The 21,136-nt window shown below is 49.9% G+C and overlaps 2 protein-coding genes and 1 long non-coding RNA gene across 6 annotated transcripts; 2 read left to right on the forward strand and 1 right to left on the reverse strand.

Annotated features, from left to right (window-relative positions):
• The first annotated feature begins 525 nt into the window (after nucleotides 1-525).
• Nucleotides 526-10,428, forward strand: FDPS (farnesyl diphosphate synthase). 3 transcript variants are annotated; one of them, XM_020991591.2, is made up of 11 exons: nucleotides 1,762-1,830; nucleotides 3,305-3,522; nucleotides 3,633-3,771; nucleotides 6,146-6,286; nucleotides 7,057-7,137; nucleotides 7,355-7,477; nucleotides 8,328-8,416; nucleotides 8,549-8,621; nucleotides 9,289-9,366; nucleotides 9,462-9,596; nucleotides 10,135-10,428. In XM_020991591.2, the coding sequence occupies exons 2-11, from the start codon at nucleotides 3,344-3,346 to the stop codon at nucleotides 10,333-10,335; spliced, it is 1,239 nt and encodes a 412-aa protein (XP_020847250.1). In that variant the 5' UTR covers nucleotides 1,762-1,830; nucleotides 3,305-3,343; the 3' UTR covers nucleotides 10,336-10,428. The 3 variants fall into 3 exon arrangements, with proteins under 3 accessions (XP_020847249.2, XP_020847248.2, XP_020847250.1); XM_020991589.2 differs by lacking the exon at nucleotides 3,305-3,522 and having other exon boundaries at nucleotides 528-1,830; XM_020991590.2 differs by lacking the exons at nucleotides 3,305-3,522; nucleotides 6,146-6,286 and having other exon boundaries at nucleotides 526-1,830.
• Nucleotides 6,568-14,925, reverse strand: LOC110211950 (uncharacterized). 2 transcript variants are annotated; one of them, XR_002325535.2, is made up of 4 exons: nucleotides 14,375-14,925; nucleotides 12,319-12,805; nucleotides 9,471-9,573; nucleotides 6,568-7,785 (listed from the first exon to the last, which is right to left on the reverse strand). It is a non-coding gene; the product is annotated as an uncharacterized LOC110211950 (long non-coding RNA). The 2 variants fall into 2 exon arrangements; XR_013487258.1 differs by lacking the exon at nucleotides 14,375-14,925 and adding an exon at nucleotides 14,242-14,328.
• Nucleotides 11,044-19,359, forward strand: RUSC1 (RUN and SH3 domain containing 1). The gene is given in 12 exon segments (XM_020991588.2): nucleotides 11,044-11,114; nucleotides 12,071-13,593; nucleotides 13,946-14,169; nucleotides 14,171-14,351; nucleotides 15,410-15,508; nucleotides 15,695-15,771; nucleotides 16,000-16,174; nucleotides 16,354-16,459; nucleotides 16,859-16,905; nucleotides 17,324-17,855; nucleotides 18,435-18,563; nucleotides 18,646-19,359. Coding segments are annotated over 11 exon segments (3,174 nt in total). The 5' UTR covers nucleotides 11,044-11,114; nucleotides 12,071-12,158; the 3' UTR covers nucleotides 18,815-19,359.
• The last annotated feature ends 1,777 nt before the right edge of the window (nucleotides 19,360-21,136 follow it).

Genomic DNA, 21,136 nt, shown 5'->3' on the forward strand with positions numbered 1-21,136 from the left:
GGGCTGTCTGTTGAGGCGAGGTTTGGGAGAGTGTTAGGGGGTGTGAAAGAATTCACTTAGATGATTTTCTCTTAACCAATGGGAGCTTTTTGTTTTATGTGAAAAAGCAGCATGGACCCCAATAGTGAGAAGCTAATGAAAAGGCCCTGATATTTGGAAGGACTAGGCTTATATAGACAGAAAGCAATACAGCCTGAAGATGTTCAGGATGATGTAGTTTTAAGGTTTTATGGTGGTTAAAGATAAGGACAGGATAAGGAAGGTAGGGGAAATTTTATGACGCAGGATGAAGGAGGTGGTTGCTTACAAGATAAGGATGAATTTATGACACAAGATGAGAGGAAAAGGATTTTAGGTCGTCCTGAAGTTACAGGATCTCAAGTTTCAGGACAGGATACAGAATGAGTTCCAAACTGCCCCCCGGCGCCGCCCCCCCCCCCCCCCCCCGGCCCCAAGAAGGTCTTCACAAAGTACTGGAAAAACAACCCTTAACATTCTTTTTAACCCTTATGGCACCATTCGTAGCCACATCACTGCCTTAGTTGTTAGTGGGTTCCCTCTCACCAAAGGTCAGCAAGCAAAGTCTGGATAGCCACCCCTCAGGTATGTTTAATCTTGTTTAAGTCTGCAAAAGGGCTTCTGAGATTTTTCCAACACCGGTTTTGCAAACTGGTAACTTTTACCCTAGAGAATAGATTTAAAGAGAACCTAATAGCTAATTTAAATACTGAAGGATTGTCAACTGGAAAGGGTATTAAGCTTATTCTGCTAAACCCCAGGGAGCATAACTAAAATCAATGTGAAGAAAGTGCAATCAGATTTAAGCTTGATTTGCTGAAAAACTTCCTTTATAATTAAAGCAGTTCAAAAACAAGATAGTGGCTCTCCTTCAACATGCTGGATGACTCAGGGATTTTGCAGAGATTCTGCAGCTCAGAGTTTGGGTTATATAGCCTCTGAGCTCCGTCCCACCTTCGGGACTGATCCTAAGGGATGCTGGAAAAGCCAGTGGAATGACATAATCGCAGATGCATCTCTAAGAGCCCAAGAAAAAACGAGGAAGACTATAACGAGGTAATTTTGTAGGACTTCCAAGAGTTGGGAGTGGGGTGAGAGGCTGGGTGGCTGGAGTCAGAGAGGTGGTGAAAGGTGCACAAGCGTATGTGAAGATGTGTTTGGGGGGGAATGCCGATTCTGGGTATAACGGGGAAACAGAGTCACAGAACTGGGTTGGGGCTCAGGCAGCCACAGCTTTCCGGACCACGTAGAGTGCCCTTTTGTCCCCCTTTCTCGGTCTCCGTTTCTGCATCTGTGAAATGAGGTCTAAGGATAATACACCCACTAAAATCTCTCAGACAGGATATAAGCTTGGAGATCTTAGATCAGGGGATCTAACCACCCATGGTGGACCATAAAAAGATTTGCCAAAGGGGCGGGCGTAAGGTTATGACGCTGAATACTTCATCGCAGCCTTAGTCCAACCACCTGCCTAGGTACAGCCCCTTGCTTGCCGGCTCGACCAAGTGCGTCGCGTCCATTGGTCGTTCGTCTCAGGGCGCCATCCTCATACGAGGCGGAACAGCCAATCAAAGGAATGATCCTTCGGACATTTGTACCTGACCCAGATCGAGTGGTCCTGGGGCCCCGCCCCCATGGGCCTCTGGACCTCTGGGAGTTGTGGTCCATTGGCGGTGTCCGTGCTGCGGAGCCTGGGGGAGCGGAAACTACTCATCCCAGGTTGCTGCGCGAGGCTTCGCTTTTTAGGAGCCCCGCTTCTCCTACCTTTCCCCCCACCCCCCAGAGAAGGCTGTGGCAACCCCCCGGTACCAGGTGAGTGAAGTCGGGACTGTGGGGGTCTGGAGAGGGCGGTGGCTCTATATCTAGGCTCCATACGCCCACTCGGCTGTTGGAAGTCGGGGATCCTCAGCTTCCGTGGCGACACTCGCTAGGGCAAGTCCGAGGGTGCCCGCCACCTCTGGGGTCAGCGTGTGCCTTCTCGATGCCCACCTGTAGAGACCTGTACCGGGCAGTGCCCATTTAAAGGGCTCGTGCGTGCCCCACCTGTAAGGCTGGTGTGACCCTCCCATTGTATTGTGTGCCTGCATGTAAACTAGCGCGACCCTCCCACCTGTATTGTGTGTACCCCCTGTGGTATCCAACTGGAAGGCTGTTGGGACGCTCCCACCTGTATTGTGTGTGCTCCTGTGGTGGCCACCTGTATCACATGTTTTCTTGTGTCCACCTTTATCTTCATTTGTCCCTGGAAACTCCTTCTCTAAGCTCTTCACTCTGCCCCACAACAACTGGCACCAGGGCTGTTGTCTGCACTTCCCTAGAGGGCCGTCACTGTGTTCCTCAGCCCAATGCTATTCCCTAGAGAACTCTCTGGGACGACCTGGGCTCCTAATAGGCTTCTCCTCGCCAACCACCACCTTGGGTCCTTTAAAGAGCCCCTCCCATTGTCTGCTTGTATCCCCTAGAGAGTCACCTGCATTCCTTAGAGAGGACTCTTGAGTCCTTCCCCGGACCTTCCAGGTCCCTTATGGTGTCCTTTCCATGCACTAGTGCATCTTGTACATTCATCTCCATTCCAAGTCTTTACCCCTTCTCTGCTTTTCCTCATCCTTGCCTACATTTACAATCCTCTCCTCTCTCCCCCATCCCTTGCCCGGGGCATAACACCTTTCACCAGTACCACATTAATGACCTTCCACCATCCATCCCCTGCACTTCTCCACTTTCAGAAGTTGTGGTCCATTGGAGGCATCAGAAAGTGAATCAAAGTCCACTTTTTCCCGGAAATTTGACCTGGTAAACTTTATCCAAAACACAGATCATCCATTTTTGCCATGAAAAAGCACTGATCAGAGGCTTGATTCTAATTCTAACTCTGACAGAGACTCCACACATTGCCCTTTCCAGGCTTCAGTTTTCTTACTGGACATGAGATTAGGTGAGATGATCTTCCAATTCTAAGAATTTAGGGTTCTCTATTTTGTGCCACACACTCCTTTCTACCACACACATTTACAGCTTATGGATCTGCTACAGCAATGACCTTGTCATTTTTTGTAGTCATGTCCTGTCTCCCCAACTAGAGTGTGAGTAACATCTCAAGGACAGATTGCTTTGCTTTCCAAATATTCCATGTGCTTTCCTGCCTCCTCTATCCATATCCCTTTTCCACTAAGGGGGACAGAACAATATCGCCTAATTGAACAGCAACTTAGTGAGAAAGTAGGGTGGGAAATGAGCTGGGGAAGTTACCACTGTGCATCTGCCTCCAGTCCTTGCCCCTCTGCAGGGAGTACCTGGTGCCCCCCCTTTCCCTGCTACCCCTACGATGCCCTCAGCTCGATGGCTGAGATCAGCAGGGGCTCTCCTGCTGCCAGCCCCCCGGTGGGTGCCCTGGGAGAGGCAGCTGGGTCCCCCATGGCAACCCTCTCTGGCAAATGGGGGTCCAGCCCTGGGGGTCCAGCACAGTGCTCGCCACTGGTGCCAATCTCGGAGAGAGGAACCTAGGTGAGTGTATGTGTGTGGGTATTTTGGACTTAGGGGGTGGGGGTGGGTCTAATGAACCATCACTTAGGTTTATGACTCTACCCTATATTTTCCCAACCCCTCTCCCCTAGAATGGACGGAGATCAGAAATCAGTTTTTGCCCAAGAGAAGCAAGACTTTGTTCAGCATTTCTCCCAGATTGTAAAGATCCTGACAGAAGATGGGATGGGGCATCCTGAGGTGGGAGATGCCATAGCCAGGCTCAAGGAGGTGAGAGAACTGGTATGGCTTTGAGGGTAGAGTCTGGAATGAGTCCCAGGGAATTTGGAAGAGAAGCTGGGGATGAAGGGATGTAAGTGACTCATTCTCATATATTAAAATCTCCTGTGTTCATAGTCCTCCCTTGGCTGCTGAAAGTGGAGACCTGGAGGAAGAAGGTGTCTTGTATTTAATAGTATTAACTCATATTTAGATAATGCAAAATTATGCACAAAACCCACCAAAAAATCCCAACCCAATCCCTGTTCGTCAAGAAGCTTTCATTCTATTGGAGATATAGCATATATACAAAGCAGTTTGATTAGAGAGTTCAGGAAGGGCTTCGAGGAGGAGGTGGTACCTGAGTTGAGCCTTAAAGTCAGAGATGAGGAGCCTTGGGGCATTACTAGTGAGGATTCACAGCCCTGGGAGATGGGAGTTCTGGTTGTCCAGCACATATAGTAATAACATACAGTGTGTGAAGGAGAATCATGTGAAATAATAATGTTGGAAAGATTATGTAAGGCTAAAAAATTTGTATTTTACTGTAGGGGCAATAGGAAACCACAGAAAGGTTTTTGAACAGGGGAATAACATGGTGTTAGACTTCTGCTATGGGAAGATTATGTTGACAATTGTAGGAAGGATGAACTGGAAAAGGGAGAAAGTAGGATGAAACAAATTAGAAGCCTATTAGTTAGGTCAAAGGGTCATTAGGACCTGAATAAGAGAGTTAGCCATGTGGGGGAAGGTGTTGTGAAGGCAGACAACATTTGACTACTGAGTCAAATTTTATAAGGGGAATGGGGAAAAGAGGCTAGGATGGTTCCAAGGTTACAGTTCTGGGTGATTGGGCAGTGGTCTCTGATGAGAAATTCAAATCAATTCTACTTTGTAATTGTAATTTGTAATTGTATTCATTTCATATTGTAATAGATTCTGTATCTAGCTAAGTCTCTTTTCTATGTCCTTTAGTTAAATATAGGAATTGAGTTTTCCCCTCTGAGTTAGTTTAAAAGTCAGCCAGACCATTGTTGTTTTTCAATCATTTCAATCTTGTCTGACTCTTCATGACCTTCTTTAGGGTGTTTTTGGCAAAGATGCTAGAGTGGTTTGACATTTCCTTCTCCAGCTCATTTTACATATGGGGAAACTGAGGCAAACAGGGTTAAGTGACTTACCCAGGGTCACACAGCTAGTGTTTGAGGCCAGATTTGAACTCACAAAGATGAGTCTTTCTGATCCCAGTCCTGAAACTAGCTCTAAGAGATATATTGTCCCTGGACTGTCCTTGTACTATACTATTAAGGAAAGTCTTAACTTCCTAAAACACCTTTTTTGGCACCAGGGAGGGCTACTTACAATATGCAGCTGGATCCCATAAATCAATCAGCATTCCTTAATGACCAAGGAAAGTGGTATTAGCCCACTTTCCTTGATGTAACCAGTCATGTTGTCCCACCCCCTTGATGCTGTCTGTCCTTTAACCAATCACGTTGTCTTCCCCATGTACCTACCTCTGTTCTTTGTTCTGTGTTTACCTAAAAAGTGTTCTTAACCCCATAAATGGGTCTTAGCTTTGCTGAAGAAGCTAAGAACCTATATATTGGTAAATTCACACTTTATCAATAAATTGAATGTGCTCAGAATTTTGTGCCTGCTCACCTTAATTTTCAAAAGTAACAATGGGAAGGCTTCTCCCAGGTGAGATAGTGTGAAGACAGGCAGGAAATAAGGCATGTTTCCCCCTCACCCCTAACTGAGCAAGCAAGCACAATTACTAGGTTCTAAGTACCATGCTACATATTGAGGATATAAAGAAAAAGCAAACACAATACCTGTCCTCAAGGAACATACATTCTAATGGGGAAGATATATACATACATAGACACACACACACACACACACATATAGTGTGTATATCTACACATATACCCAACATACATACAGAGTGGATGGAAGATCACTTTAGAGGGGGAGTTATTAGCAGCTGGGGAGATGAGGCCTTCTGCAAAAGCTATGTGCCAGGCACTGTGCCAAGTACTTAGCCAATATCTCACTTGATTCTCAGAACAATGTTGGGAGGTCGGTGCTTTTAGTATTCCTATTTTACAGTTGAGGAAACTGAGGCAAACAGTTTAAGTGACTTGTCCAAGGTTACAGAACTAGTGTGTGAGGCTGCATTTGAACTTGGTCTTTCTGACTCCAGACCCAGTGCTCTATTTAATGTGCAACAGCTTGGCAGAGAGACTAGGCAGAATAGATAGATATGAATTTCATCTGCACCTTGTTAAGGAGTGATGAGGAGAAGGGAGTAAGAGATGGGCTGTAACAATCAATGATCTCTCCTCCTAACTTTGCCTCTCTCAACTCTCCACCCTTGTAGGTCCTAGAGTACAATGCCCTTGGGGGAAAATACAACCGAGGCTTGTCAGTGCTCATGGTATTCCGGGAGCTGGTGGAACCCCAAAAGCAGGATGCTGACAGTTTACAGAGAGCACTAGCAGTGGGCTGGTGTGTGGAGCTGGTGAGATTCAGAGGGTAGTGAAGCATCTCAGGGGAGGAGTCAGAGGAGAGATTGAGAAATACCGAGGCTCCAGAGTGAGATATCCCTGGGATAGGTGGGTAGAGGGAAACGTGTGGTGGAAGGAGATTTAAATCTGTGCCTGAAAGTTTATTTTGGGGTACATTTGGTGTTTCTGCATTTATAGAGTATGTAGTTTGTGGAGCAGAAACTTTCTAGCTGAAAAATATGGTTAAGTTTTTTTTTATTGTAGAGGGAAGTCAGGGAGTCTTCTGAAAAGCCTCTCTAGTAATTCTAGAAAATCTTTTTATTTTTAGATTTACAGAATTACAAAGGCCATGTTTCAATATTAGCAACAGAAATCCTCTTATTGAGAGTAAATATCCCTACTAGGTAACATTTCTTAAAGTTTTATGCCTTGATGAAAATTTTAAAACATTGGCAAAAAGTTTAAATATGTTACCTGTCTCAGGTTTTTGTTTGATGTCCCAAGTGCCAAATGATCATTTGACCTTCTTGCAACAGTCTATAAGGTTGCTTAATAACAGTTTCACCACACTGACAATTGTCCAGAGATTTTAAAGCACTAAATAGGGCTCTCACAATGGAGAGACAAGAAGGAATTTGTTTTAGACTCATGTACAGACTGGGAATTTTAGGCCTGCTTGATATAGCATATTGGGAAAGGTCTGGGATGAGATAAATTTCTCCATTTTGGGCTTTGTCTGGTAGGATGGAGGAGCCTTATCATGTTCTTTGCTTTTCTTCTCTAGCTCCAGGCTTTCTTCCTAGTAGCAGATGACATCATGGATGCTTCTCTTACTCGCCGGGGACAGCCATGCTGGTATAAGAAGGTAAATATGTCCTGGAGATGCCTCTGGGAGAAGAGCAGCAGGAGCCAGGGAGTTGGGACTGGGCAGGAGAAAATTAGGTTTGCTAATGGATATGCTGGAGAAATGGCTGAGATTATTCTCATCACCCTGTAAATGCCACCTCTGGTTCCATGCCTTGAGTATTAAGGTCTTCAGGTTGTCAGAGACCAACCTCCTTGCTTTCTCTCCCTTGACGCAGCCTGGTATTGGCTTGGATGCCATCAATGATGCCATGCTGTTGGAAGCCTGTATCTACCGCCTGCTGAAGCATTACTGCCATAGGCAGCCCTATTACCTGAACCTCATTGAACTCTTCCTACAGGTAAGGCAGGCAGTGGGTGTCAGACTGCACTGACCTTAGAGTCAGAAGAACTGGGTTCTCGTGCTGGCCCCAGTGCATTCTTCTTTCTGGATCTTGGTTTTCTCTTGTGCAAGATGAAGGAAGTTGGACTAAATGATCTTCAAGGATCCTTCCCCATCCATCCCCTCAAGTAATTCTAGTGTTCCCACTTGGCATGGGCATGACCATCCTTGAGGCTTGGATTCTTGGGTCTGGGCAGGCAAGATCCTTTTTTCAAGCTCCCCAAGTGGTTTTCCCCAGGTCATATTACAAATTAATCCCAAGCTCACCTAAAAGAAACCATAGAAGAGCAGAATGATATGTGGGAGAGAGAGAGGGGGAGTGGCACAAACTGCTTCCCTGTCTTGGTAATAATGGTGGAATTTGGGGGGTCTGGTCAATCCAATTCCATCCATCCTATAATTAGGATGATAGGATTCATTCAGAGACAGTGTGATGGGACAGAATGGAAAGACCACTGGACTCAAAGCCTGGAGATCAGGGATTGAATCTGACCTAAGCACCTGATATCTGTGCTCCTGAGCTGCCTTTTCCTTTTTTGTAACGTGGGAAGGATAATATTTGTCCACGTGCTTCCTCGACTTTTGTCAAGTACAGTAGAAATAGGAGCTATTAGAAGATTGGGGATCTTTCAAGTACCAGCTGGAGGAACCATTCTCTTCTCCCTGTTCTTGCTACCTCTCAGAGTTTATTCCACTTCCAACACCCCTCCCCCCCCCTTACAGCTTGTAGTGGGCTTTCAGTCCATTATTATTCAAAGCCATTCACAGAGCTCTGCCTTGATGGGTTTCTCTCTGTTTCTCCTCTGTAGACCACTTACCAGACTGAGATTGGCCAAACCCTTGATCTTACCACAGCCCCTCAGGGCAAGGTTGATCTTACCAGATTCACTGAACAGAGGTGAGGGGTGGGGTAGTGAGCACTGGGTCTGGGATGGCTGGGTGGCTGGATTTGTGGGTGCAGCCAGGGGATGACTTTTGCCTTTCTGAAAGTGCCTTTCTCCCTGTTCCTCCATCTTTGTCCCCTTGCCAGATATAAGAGCATTGTCAAATACAAGACAGCTTTCTATTCTTTCTACTTACCATTTGCTGCTGCTATGTTCATGGTGAGTAACAGTGAATGGGTGAAATTGTTCACATCAACACTAGTGCCTACCTTACTCATATAAGGGAGAAGGGCCTGGGGAGAGTGGGATCAGTTCTATTTTTCAGGAAAGGTGCTTGGTGGGGGCAGCTAGATAGCCTAGTGGATAGAGCATCAGCCCTGAAGTCAGGAGAACCTGAGTTCAAATCCGGCCTCAGAACAAACACTTAATACTAGCTGTGTGACCCTGGGCAAGTCACTTAACCCCAATTGCCTTAAAAAAAAAAAAGGAAAGGTGCTTGGCACAGGAAAATTTTAGTCTAGTTCAATAAACGCTTATTAAGTCCCCATGCTGGAATCTAGGGATACCACAATAAAATGTCCTTAAATAGGCAAGCAAAGAGCTCAGAATCTAGTAGTGAGCTGTTGTGCCTGTGTCTTTAAGAGGTCACCCAGGACACCTTCAAAAGGCAGGAAACTGAGAAAGATAAGGGATAAGCAAAAATGAAACAATCATTATCCTCAAGGAATTTCCAATCTAATGGGTTGGGGGTTAGGAGTTACAATCCTTGACCTCCCATGAAGACTGGAACCCAAAACTGCTGGATTCAGAGTCAGAAGTGAGAACCTTTGCACAATGGCCAGTTGGAGATGAGGATTTTTTAGCCCACTTTCTCTTCTCCCCACAGGCAGGCATAGATGGGGAGAAAGAACACACCAATGCCAAGAGCATCCTTCTGGACATGGGGGAATTTTTTCAAATTCAGGTATGAAAGCATCAGGCTCAGACATGAAACAGTCATTGACCTCCCTGCCTTCCCCAGGTGCACCCTTCATTTTCTGTTCTCATCCCCCCACTCAGGATGATTACCTTGACCTTTTTGGTGACCCAAGTGTGACTGGCAAGATTGGTACTGACATCCAGGACAACAAATGCAGCTGGCTGGTGGTGAAGTGCCTTCAGCTGGCATCATCTGAGCAAAGAAAGATGTTGGAGGTGTCTAGGGGTAGGGGTAGGGTGGAGGGAAGGATTCTAATCCATGCTCTTTCCTCTGGGACCCTGAGAAGAATGGAAGGGCAGGAGAAAATTCGGTCTGGATTTGGAAGTTCACCACTGAATGTTGAAGGGGGACATCTAGGATTGAGAGGTCCTCTGTGTGTGTGTGTGTGTGTAGGGCTGTGCTTAGGTGGGACAATGACTCTGTAAAAGGCAGAAATACATGAGACTATGGGTGTCTTACCCCCACCAGAAAGTAAGCATAATGAAAATAGGGAGTGTGCCCTTTCTAAACTTTGTATAGCCCCTGGGATACATAGTGCTGATAATTTGAGGAGGTGGTATGTGGAGTGGAGGTGCAAGGACAGGTCTTTGGGAGGGGACCTTAAGGTGTAGGTACTGGGAATTCTTCTATAGGAGGGCTGGAAGAAATGAGTAGGCTCTTAGTGGGTGCTGGGTAGATGTTCAGCAAAGGGATAGAGCCATGGAAGGCTATGCTTCTTTAACTCTTCTTCCCTTACCTTTTCCCCAATTCCAGGAGAATTATGGACAGAAAGATCCAGAGAAAGTTGCCAAAGTGAAGGAACTGTATGAGAAACTTGAATTGACTGCTCATTTCACCAAGTTTGAAGAAGAAAGTTACAGTAGACTGATGGGGCTCATTGAGAAGCATTCATCTCCCCTTCCCCCATCTATCTTCTTAGAAATGGCAAAGAAGATCTACAAACGTCAGAAGTGACTAAGGAGTTTGACCTGAGGAGGGGTACTGGGAGGGCAGGGCACCATGTGTGGAGTTTGGAGAGGATGTACTCAATAAATTATGGCTCTTTTACTCCAGTGTTTCTCTATTTGTCAACCTTCCCGTCTCCTACATAGCGTAAAGGTTAGAGATCTGACCTTGAAATTAAGGAGGTGGTCATGTAACCCTAAGTCCTCAATTACCTCCCCCTCCCACCAAGTCTTGAAGAGTATAAACTTGGAGACAAAGGGAATTTTCTTACTGGAGATCCCTTACAGTTGAAATCACAGGTCCAAGCCAAAAAAAAAATGTTGCTCAGCTTTCTGGGGAGCCTTCCCTACTGGTTGGGGAAGATATAGACCTGCTGTGGGGATGGGTGCTATCTTGGATTTGGTACCTTAATTGGATGCTTCCTCCCTTTGCTTCACCTTTGAATCCCTGGTTTCTGCTGCATCAGGGGATCTAGAATTTAGGGTGAATCAACCTGCTAGCATTGCCTAACTCCGTCACTCCCTGCAAAGTATGGGGCTGGTATTTGAAGCTTTTTAACCGGGCTACGGATTGGGGAACCGCTATACATGCGCCTCGGGGGGCGTGGCCTAAGGGAAATCCCGCCCCCGCGCGTAGGTGCGCAGAGGCGCAGGGAGGACTAACCTAGCGCTCCGCCCTCTCCCCACCCGGTACTGCGGGGCGGGGCGGGGCGGGGCGGGGGCCGGAGCCCGAACTAGGGAGGCAGCCGGGTGGGGAGGGGGGGAGGAGGCGGCTGCTGGAGGACGCAGGTGAGGAGGGGACCGGTGAGCTGGGGGAGGGGAGGGAGGATGGAGAAGCGGGGGGGTGGGGAGGAGGGGCGTGAGGACGAGGGTACATCCCTGGCTGGGATGGAAGCAAAAATGAAAAAATGAACGGAGAGATGGGGTGAGAACGGGGATGGACTGACAGACCCCGGGTTTGAGGGTGGCGCACGGATGAATGGACGGAACCACCTATCTGGGAGCAAAACTGAACCCAGGGTGGGACGAGCACGGATAGAGACTGAGGGACCTAGAAGAATAGACTAACGGAGGCTGAGGAGGGGACTGCGGCGGGAACAAACAGACCAAGGGTCCCTGGGAGTTCAATGGATGGCCTTGGGAGGACACTGGGGAGGGTTAGGCAGGGTGCGGATGGACCTAGACTACCCCCTTTTCCCTTTCTTGGTTAACCCTCCGGGTGCTGCTTGCGGCAGAAGCATCTTGGGGCGGGGCTGCCTCTCTCCCCTTTTAGCCGAGCCTTGAGCTTGGGGGAGGGCGGGGCAGAGCCAGGCTTGGGCCCAGGCTCTGGGTGCTGCAGAGCCCGGCACCGCCCTGGGTGGCTGTTAGCCCCCAGACCCATCGTCTCTCAAGGCAACGCCCACCTTCCTCCCCAGAGATTAGTAGATAAGAGCGGAGGTGGGGGTGGGGGGGTGGCGGGTAGGATATTCAGGGCGCAGCCGCATTCTCCTTAGGTATTAAAAGGACGTGGGGGGGGGATGTCCAGTCAGACCGGTCTCCACCCAGTAAGCACTGCAGTTCTAATTAATGGCTAATCGAGGCTAATTTGATTTCAGTGATGTCTCCTTTAACCGGAATGGTCGCCTCTCAGCCTCGAGACGACTAGGGTGGCTTCCCAGCCCGTGCAGCTCCTACCTTAGAAAAAAAAATGCTGCTTCTTGCTTTACTGAGCTTCTCGTCTCTGTTTTCTTTTTACTATCTTTCAGGTCTCCAGAGCCGCAGTCAGGTCAATCTGAAGGGCTGGGAGCACCTTGTTTTCTCTTCTAAGGATTTTGCCATCCTCCCCTTGGCACCATGCTTTCCCCACAACGGGCTTTGCTCTGTAACCTTAATCACATCCATCTTCAGCATGTCTCCCTAGGCCTGCACCTGTCCCGCCGTCCAGAGCTCAGGGAAGGGCCCCTGAGCACACCACCACCCCCTGGAGACACAGGGGGCAAAGAGAGTGGAGTACCTTGTAGTGGGACCTTGGTGGATGCCAACTCCAACAGTCCTGCAGTTCCCTGCCGTTGCTGCCGGGAGCATGGTCCAGAATTGGAAAATCATCAAGGGGAAACAGAGGAGGAAGAAGAGGGGGTAGTATCCCCCTCAGATCCTGGCTGCTCGTCTTCACTCAGCACCTGTTCAGATCTCACTCCTGATGAATCTCCTGTCTCCGTTTATTCCCGGGACTTCCCACCAGAGGAGGAAGCCCATCCTCAGCCTAGCATTATCCCTTTGGATGAAGGCTCTCCTCTGACCACAGGACGTGCTGACTGTAGCCCAGATAGCTTCTGCTGCTCCCCAGATTCTTGCTCTGGAGCCTCTTCCCCTTCTGTCACTGGTCTAGACTCCAACTGCAATGCTTTGCCCACGTTCCAGGACCATCACTCCTCAGCAGCGGGTGAAGAGGGAGAGGGAAGAGAGCAGGGTCTCCTTACCACTGAGCTCCTTGAACAGGCCTTGGAGACAGATAATGAGAAAACTGAAGCTGGCGGGAAAACTGGATCCAGTTGGAAAATCATTAATAGTTGTAAAATTGACTCTATTAACACTAACTCTGGCTGGAAAACTGACCCTGAAAATAATGACCCTGGCTGGCAACTCAATGGCAATTCAGACTCTACCTGGAAAACTAGTACTGAGAATACTGACTCTACCTGGAAACTTGCTGAGAATAGTGATTCTACCTGGAAAATTGGCCCTGGATACAGTGACTCCTCTTGGAAAACTAGTACTGAGAATTCAGACTCTAGCTGGAAAACCAATGCTGGGAAAATTGAAGGTGACGTCAATGGGGAACCTGTGCCCCACCGGACAATCACATCCTTTCATGAGCTGGCCCAGAAGCGGAAACGGGGCTCAGGGCTTCTTCTCCCCCCACAGGCCAAGAAGGACAGGAGTGACTGGTTAATCATCTTCTCCCCCGACACAGAACTGCCTCCCAGTGGGGCTCTGAATGGCTCCCCTGCCCCTCCCCGAGAGGTCACCACCTTCAAGGAGCTTCGATCCCGAAGTCGGGCCCCACCCCCCCCAGTGCCACCCAGGGACCCCCCAGCTGGCTGGGCCTTGGTCCCACCCAGGCCTCCACCTCCACCAGTACCACCCCGAAGGAAGAAGACCCGCTTGGGGCTGCAGCCCATTGCTGAAGGGAGGACTGGGGATGTTAGGCCTGGCAGCCCAGTGGCCGCTGACGATGTTCCTGTAGGGAAGGAACCTGCCCATCCCAGGGAGCCCCCTGACATAGAGGGTAAGGGGGTTCCCAGCTTGGAAGTGGTGGGTGGGGCGAGGCTGGCTGGGAAGGGCCTGGATGTGGGGGGCAGATCTGACCTGAGCCCTTCCCATCTCAGAGTTTCTGGAACCTCTCCTTCATGTACTGCCCCATTGTCTCCTCCCCCACCCCAACTTTTCCCTTCCTGTCCTCACCCCTCCCCTTTACCGGGGCCTGGGGAGAGCTCTGGGAAAGGGGGAGTAGGGGTGGTGTCATAAGGGGAGTGGGACTAATTTTATGCTCCCCTCTTTCTCCCTGCCCCTCCTCGCCTGGCTGCCCGTTCCGCTGCCCCCACCCCACCCTGCACCTGCTCTGTCCCCACCGCCTGTAGCTGGCCCCCTCCTCCTCCCTCGGCCCTTGGTTTTTCGGTTCTCGGCCGACGGTCGTCCCCTCTTAGAGGGCGCGGGAGCAGGGGGAGCCGGCTCCCTGCTCTTGGCCCCACTGGCTGGGTGGCCTGGCCCGGGGCTGCGACTGCTCGGGGGGTCTAGCCCCACGGAGGAGCAGCTGCTGCCGGTCCGCCTGTCGCCCGTAGGGGCTTATTCGCCCCCGGCCCGGGGGGGCCTTGCCCTGCCTGGCCAGCCCCGAGTTGGCGCTGCTGCTGTCCCCGCTCTTCCCCAGAAGCAGCACCTTTCCCTCTGCGGCTCCCCCTCCCCGCCAGGTAGCCGCCCCCCTGCCGCCACCGCCACAGTCGAAGGCCCCGCGCAGACCCAGGAGCCCGCCACCGCCACCCAGGCAACGTAAGACTGACTGTGTCCCTCACCTGGCCACGCCCCGAACACCTGGCCACGCCCTGCGCTCCTGGACCGCACCCGGCGGCCCGCCCTCCGCGGCGTCGGGGATGCTCTGGGCCCGTGGGCGTGCGGTCCTTCCCTACCGTGGTAACCACTGGGCTAACGGCTGGGGCTCTGGGCCTACCTGGGCCCAGAAAAGGGCGCTTCCCCACGGGATCCCCAAGAATGTTTTACTTGTCCCGGGGGCTTTCAGTCCCGGTCCACCCCAAAACTCATTGTCCCCTGGGGGGGGTCTAGTCCCGCCCCCTAGGAATTCATTGGTTCTTGGAGTTCTGGCCTCGCCCCCACCTCGCTACAGGGGGCTGGAAAAGCCCACTCGAGTCCATTGGTTTGTGCAAAGGACTCTAGTCCGTCCTTCCCGTGGCCTTTCCCATTGCCGTCCCCTCCCCAGTGTGGGCCAGGGCTGTAGGAAGCGAGGGCAGAGGAGGAGAAAAGGCGGGTTTGGGTCCTTGGTTTTCCCCTTTCCAGCCTCTTGCTCTCCCCTTGTCTCGTCTCCCCCTACCCCTGCTTCTGTCTGTCTGTCTGCCCTATTGGCCGTGGTTCCTCACGTGCTCTCCACGCCCCGAGCTGGGACGGGGGCGGGGTGAAGAACCGCCCCTCCCCTCGGAGGCCCAAGGCCCCTCCCTCCCAGCGGGAGGTAAGCCTGGCTCTGGACTTCCGGGAGTAAAGGACGTGGGAGGCCAGAGCAGGAACAAGGAAGGACGTTGCAATCATCCATGGGGTTTACTAGGATCGAAGGGTGAGGGGTTGAGCCCGTCCTCTGGGGCCACCCCTCAGGCTCCCTTGTCCTGCTGGCTCCCTAGATCTGCCCTCCCTTCATTCCCCAACTAGCACTAGGAATTGTTTTCTGGGGGATGGTTTAATTCATCTGGAGGGTGACTCCCTTAGCCAGGTTCTTCTGGTTTTATTTACACTCAGAGCAGGGTTAGTCAAGGCCATGTACACAATAATTTCTTAATAACTGAATTGAATCATTTTTCTACCTGCCCTTCAATTTCTCCCAGTCCGGAGTTCCTGGTCTTTTGCCGGTGTACCTGGGGCCCAATGCCTGTGGATGGCAGAAGCCAAGCAGGGATCTGGCCAGCTGCAAGAGGAGAAGAAAGGTAGTGACCTTGACTTTTGTCTTCTGACCCTTAATGCTTAACTTCTGGCCCCTTCTTCCAATGAACTGTCTTCCAGCCCTTTCCAGCACTACCCACTTCTCTTTGGCTCCTCATTCTGTACTAGGGAGGGCTGTTCTTTAAAGATAGACAAGCATATCCTTTTTCTTATCCTTCTTTTCCCTGAAGGCCTCCTGATTGCAGTTAGTGCCTCAGTGGACAAAATCATCTCCCATTTTGGGGCAGCCAGGAACCTCGTGCAAAAGGTTAGTGGGACTTGGGGGGATGGGAAAGTCATGTAGGGGAAGGGGCTGTGTTTGGGTGGGAGCTGGAACACTATGCCTTTCTGTTAAAACACAGGGGTAGGGAGTTGGCAGGGAGGGAGGGTGGAGTCCTACCTGGAGCCTGAGCAAGCAGGATTGGGGAAACTCTCAGGGACTGAGGGGATGGATTGGATGGTGGGTCTTTGATGTTCACTCTTCCTCATTGCCTAGGCCCAGTTGGGGGATAGCCGATTGAGCCCTGATGTGGGACATCTGGTGCTGACCACATTGTGCCCTGCCCTCCATGCCTTAGTGGCCGATGGACTAAAACCATTTAGAAAGGATCTCATAACAGGGCAGCGGAGGAGCAATCCTTGGAGTGTTGTGGAAGCATCTGTGAAACCTGGTGAGGTGGGGCAGAGAGTGCCCTGAGAGAAAGTGGGGCTCTGGAAATGGGAGTTGTAGCACAGAGAGAGAGAGAGTGAGTGTGTGTGTGTGTGTGTGTGTGTGTGTGTGTGTGTAGAGGCATTAGTGGTCTCACCACAGAGTGTCTACACAATACTATCTCCCACTCTGTGTCCCCAGGTTCCTGCGCCCACTCCCTGGGAAACCTGTATAATCAGGTCAGCCGACTGACCCCTCTCAGCAGTAGCCGAAGCCGATTCCATGCCTTCATCCTCGGCCTCCTCAAGTGAGACCCCAACACCTGTCCCCTGGGACTCCTGCTGCTGTGAGGCTCTCCTGAGTACCTTGTATAGGGTGTCCCAAGCAGACCCTAGGAGATCTTTCCCACCCCTGACCTCCCACCCCCTCTCCTCTTTTGCTATTGTATCTCATACAGAAGACAGTAAAGATTTGGGAACAGGGGACTGGGGTTGAGGTCCTTGAGAATCTCATTCTTATTTGCTATGTGACCTTGGGGGAGTCACCATTACCTCTTTATGTGAATTTCCTCACCTGTAAAAGGAGAGGGTCCAGTTAGGTGGTCACTGAGGTCCCTTCCAGATCTGCCTGTAACCCTGTGAGCTTATTAGGTCTTTCCTGGCCTCAGTTCTCTAACTTCTTTTCTTACTTCTATCTCCCCTTATAGCACAAAACAGCTGGAGATATGGTTTTCCAACCTTCAAGAGGATACAGGTCAGAAGGCCTGGGCATGGTTTGGGAAAGATGGAGGTAGGGGGAAAAGAAAGCATGTGGACTGGTGGGAGGGGTACCCTCTAGTTGAACTTTATGAGTTTGTTTTTTTTCCCAGCCCCTGAATTAGTCCAGTAGGGCTCATTGTATATTTTTTAAAATAAATGAATGTGAGGACAGTAACTATGAGGAGTTGAAAACACAAACCCTAGGGGTCTGAGGGGTTGGGGTTATGTGTTAGTTTGTGGCTAGGACAGGGGTGAGGAACCTTCAGACTTGAGGCCACATGTGGCTCTCTAGGTCCTCAAGTGCGGCCCTTTGAATCCAAACTTCCCAGAACAAATCCTTTCATTAAGAGTATTTGTTCCTCACCCACCCTTAGCCACTAGGATCTAATACTCCCCTTCTCCATCATCTCTAGGCCTCCTGTCCATATTGTACCTGCCTACAGCCTTCTTTTCACTGGCTCGAGGAGGCTGCCCGTCCCTTTCCACTGAGCTGTTGCTTCTGCTCCAGCCTCTGTCTGTCCTCACCTTCCACCTGGATCTCCTATTTGAGCACCACCATCACCTGCCCTTGGGACCTCCCCATCCCCCAACTCCCCCAGGACCGCCACCTGCACTGCAGCAGACAGTACAGGCTGTGTTGGGCTGGGGGGAATGGTTGGCCCAGAGTCTTCGGGGAGGTGCAGGCGAGGCCCCCAAAGGTCCCTCTCCATCTAGTGGCTGGTGGGAACAGCTGACCCAGGCTTCCCGGGTCTATGCCTCAGGTGGGGCGGAGGGCTTCCCTCTTCCCCGCTGGGGTTCCCGGAAACAGGGTGCTCCAAATGAGAGCACGAAGGAAAATCTGCCATCAGAAGAAGAGCCCGTCCAGACCAGACGCATGTGGCTGGGGAGACTGTTTGGGGTTCCAGCAGGGCCAACAGAGACAGACTGTGGTCCATTAAAGTCCAGGTAATTGGGGCTACAGGTTCCTAATGATCCTCTTAAGCCCTTAATGGCCTTTGACTCCAACTATTCCACTTGAAGACCACTCAGTGACCCCTAATCCTTCTCTTCTACCATTTCTATATACAGGTGTTTGACACTACATTAATTAGGTCTGCAAAAACGCCACATTGGACAAAAAAAATGTTTCAGGATATCAATGTCATAAAAAGGCCATTTATAGAAAAATGTCACATAGGATTTTGTCCTCTAAGATGGGATTTAGTAATGAGTTGTAGAACATGGCTGATTGGGGTAATCTGCAGAGCATACTGTATGTGCTTGTGATTGTGGCCCCACAGTGAGAGGTTGGACAAACTTCCTAGCCCCCGTAGTCTCCTGGGACCCTAGAAACACCACCATAGGGATCCTAAAACCTCCTTTCTGACCCTAATAGGGACGTTGACCCCGAACCGTACTACAGTGAACATTTGGCCTTTTGATGACCCTTCAACCTCTCCTCTCACACCAAACTCCCAGTTTTTCCTAGAAGGGGGCATGGTGTAGGAAGTGAGTCCAGTTCCTTAAACCTGGTCACCCCTCCAGGAGACCATCCAGCTGGCTATCTCCAGCTGTGAGCGTGCTGGCCTTGGTGAGAAAGGGTGGTCCCCCTGAGCCAAGCTTGCCACCGGAAGAGCTCGAGGCCCCAGCCCCCAGGGAGCTCCCCGTGCAGAGGTGAGGAGGAAAAGGGAAAGGACACTAATACTAGAGGCCTCAGGTTGCTCTCGCTCACCCTTATCTCTGTGTATCCTCACAGGGCAGTCCGGGCCCTCTGTGATCACACCGCAGCTGGGCCTGATCAGCTGAGCTTCCGACGTGGGGAGGTGCTGCATGTGGTCTCCACCGTGGACGAGGACTGGCTCCAGTGTGGGCGGGATGGGGCTGAGGGTCTTGTGCCTGTGGGGTACACCTCCCTCATTCTCTAGCCTTGGAACCCCTTCTCCCTTCCTCTCTTGTGTATGTGCCACCCCCTCCGGTCACCTGGGAATGGAATGACCCTGGAGCATCCTTCCCCTCACATAAAATGAAGCTTACCAGGAGCACTTTCCCCATCTGTAAAATGGAACTATCCTCCTTGGCTCACTCGTATTTAATATGGAACTTCCCTTCCTCATACTCCTATCTGTAAATTTCCATCCATCCCTGATCTGTAAAGTGGAACTTGTTCTTTTGCCTGACTCCTCCCATATGTAATATGGAGCTGCATTCTTCCCCCCCTGCCCCCATCTGTAAAGTGGAAATGCCTTCTTTGTCCTCATCTGTGGGTAAGCTCTACCAATATACTTGCCCCATCCCACTTCCTCCCCTACCCAAGTGGATGGAATCTTAAATCTGTACCTACCCCCTCCATTGGTCTGTATTTATTGAGCAATCATGGTGAACTTATATACTGTAGCACTGACCTCATTAGTAGGGGGCCTTTGGAGGCTGCCCCACTTAATTCATGGTCGCAATAAAGTGTGGGAGCTGAGTTTTCTCTTGTCTGCCTTGAAAAATGGGGCATGTGGGGGACTAAATGGTGCTTGGGTCAGGGGAAGAAGCCACCCCTTTTTGGGTAGTTTGAGGAATCCACCTGGTACTTCCGCATCCCTCCCACCACCCACATACACCCCAGCCTCAAGAAGTGGCTTGTCCAGCAGTGGTAAATTGCGGAAATGGTGTTGGAGCCCACGTTCATGGGCTGATAAACCTAGGGCTGGCAGGGACCTTACAAGTGATCTAGTCAAATACATCCCTCTTCCTGTTCCCCTCCCTCTGCGCTTTACAGATGAGAAAACAAGGCTAGGTGAACTAAAGTGATTTGTGCAAGGTCATGCACCATCAGCCCTGGCATTTGAACTCCAGTCCTCATCCCACATCTTTCCTCTGCACCACTGTTCTTTTCTGACTGCTTCCTCAGAGAGGGGGATGCCAGAGACTTGTTCCTGGCCTTGGAGATGGTATAGAGAGAGAGGGAAGCATACTGTGGGTGACAAAGAAGAGGCACTATTAATGTGGCCTGGAAAAAGGCTTGGAGCTGGGTTTAGTACAGTAGAAATGAGGGGGAAAGCCTCCGGGATTTGAACTGTTTTGAAGGAAGCCAGGGAACCTAAGGCAGAGGCGAAGGGCTTAGCTTTCCCAGCATGCATCGAAACAGGAGATGGAGTGTTGGGTTCAAGGAACTGATAAGTAGGCTGCTGTTGCTGGATCACAGAATTTTTAGAAAATGGGAAGTCTGGAAAGGTAGGGAGGAGCCACATTACGAAGAGCTTTATAATTTTTTCTAATTAAACATTTTCTTTTAACCTAACCCCTTCCCATTTAAAACATGTACCAGCTTGTAACAAAATTGAGCAAAACACATTCACCCATTGGCCACGCGCAAAAATGTAGGTCTCATTCTGCATCTTGCTTTTTTTTTTTTTTGGTGAGGCAATTGGTCAAGGGACTTGGTCAGGGTCACACAGCTAGTCAAGTGTCTGAGGCTGGATCTGTTCTGCATCTTGAGCACATCCCCTCTCTTCATCACTGGTCTTCGGGCATCATGATTGGTCATTGCATTGATCAAAGTTCTCAGGTCTTTCAGAGTTATTTGTCTTTTCAATATTGTTGCCATTGTATAAATGGTGACTGGGTTTCTCCAAAATCATTCCTTTCATCCTTTCCTAATATCACAATAGGATTCTGTTACATTCATGTACCATGATATATTGAGCCATTCCCCAGTCAGTACACACACCTTATTTTCCAGGTCTTTGCCACCACAAAAAGATAGATTAATAGATAGATAGGTAGTTAGGTGATTGATAGATTGGTAGCTAGATAAAGGGTTTATTAAACCACACTGAACTGAGCGCTTCGGATACTCATAAAAGTAAGGAATGTATTACCTAGGAACTTATCTACTAACAAAGGAAGATAACACATGAAGAGAAACAGGAAAGTTGGGGGCAAAGGGAAGGAGATATTTCTCAAGGTGGTGGTATGTCAAGTACAGTTGTTTTATAGCCGTGTTTAACTCTGTGACCCCATTTGGGGTTCTCTTGGCAAAGATATTGGAGTGGTTTGCCATTTCCTTCTCAAGCTCATTTTACAGATGAAGACACTGGGGCAAACAGGGTTAAGTGACTTGCCCAGGGTCACACAGCTAGATGTGTCCGAGACCAGTAAGGGAGCAGTCCAAATTGCAAGATGATCAACTGTGTCAAAGTCTGCAGAGAAGTCAAAGAACTGGGCTGAAAAAAGAGCTTTAGATTTGATAGTTAAGA

Source organism: Phascolarctos cinereus, unplaced genomic scaffold (assembly GCF_003287225.1).
Source record: "Phascolarctos cinereus isolate Bilbo 61053 unplaced genomic scaffold, phaCin_HiC Scaffold_5;HRSCAF=322, whole genome shotgun sequence".
In the NCBI taxonomy this organism is placed as follows: Eukaryota; Metazoa; Chordata; class Mammalia; order Diprotodontia; family Phascolarctidae; genus Phascolarctos; species Phascolarctos cinereus.

Coding starts and splice junctions, on each gene's coding strand:
- FDPS (XM_020991589.2), top strand. CDS start 1,595: ATGATCCTTCGGACATTTGTACCTGACCCAGATCGAGTGGTCCTGGGG. Junction 1,831..3,632: donor TGGCAACCCCCCGGTACCAG/GTGAGTGAAGTC, acceptor CCTCTCCCCTAG/AATGGACGGAGATCAGAAAT. Junction 6,287..7,056: donor TGGGCTGGTGTGTGGAGCTG/GTGAGATTCAGA, acceptor TTTCTTCTCTAG/CTCCAGGCTTTCTTCCTAGT.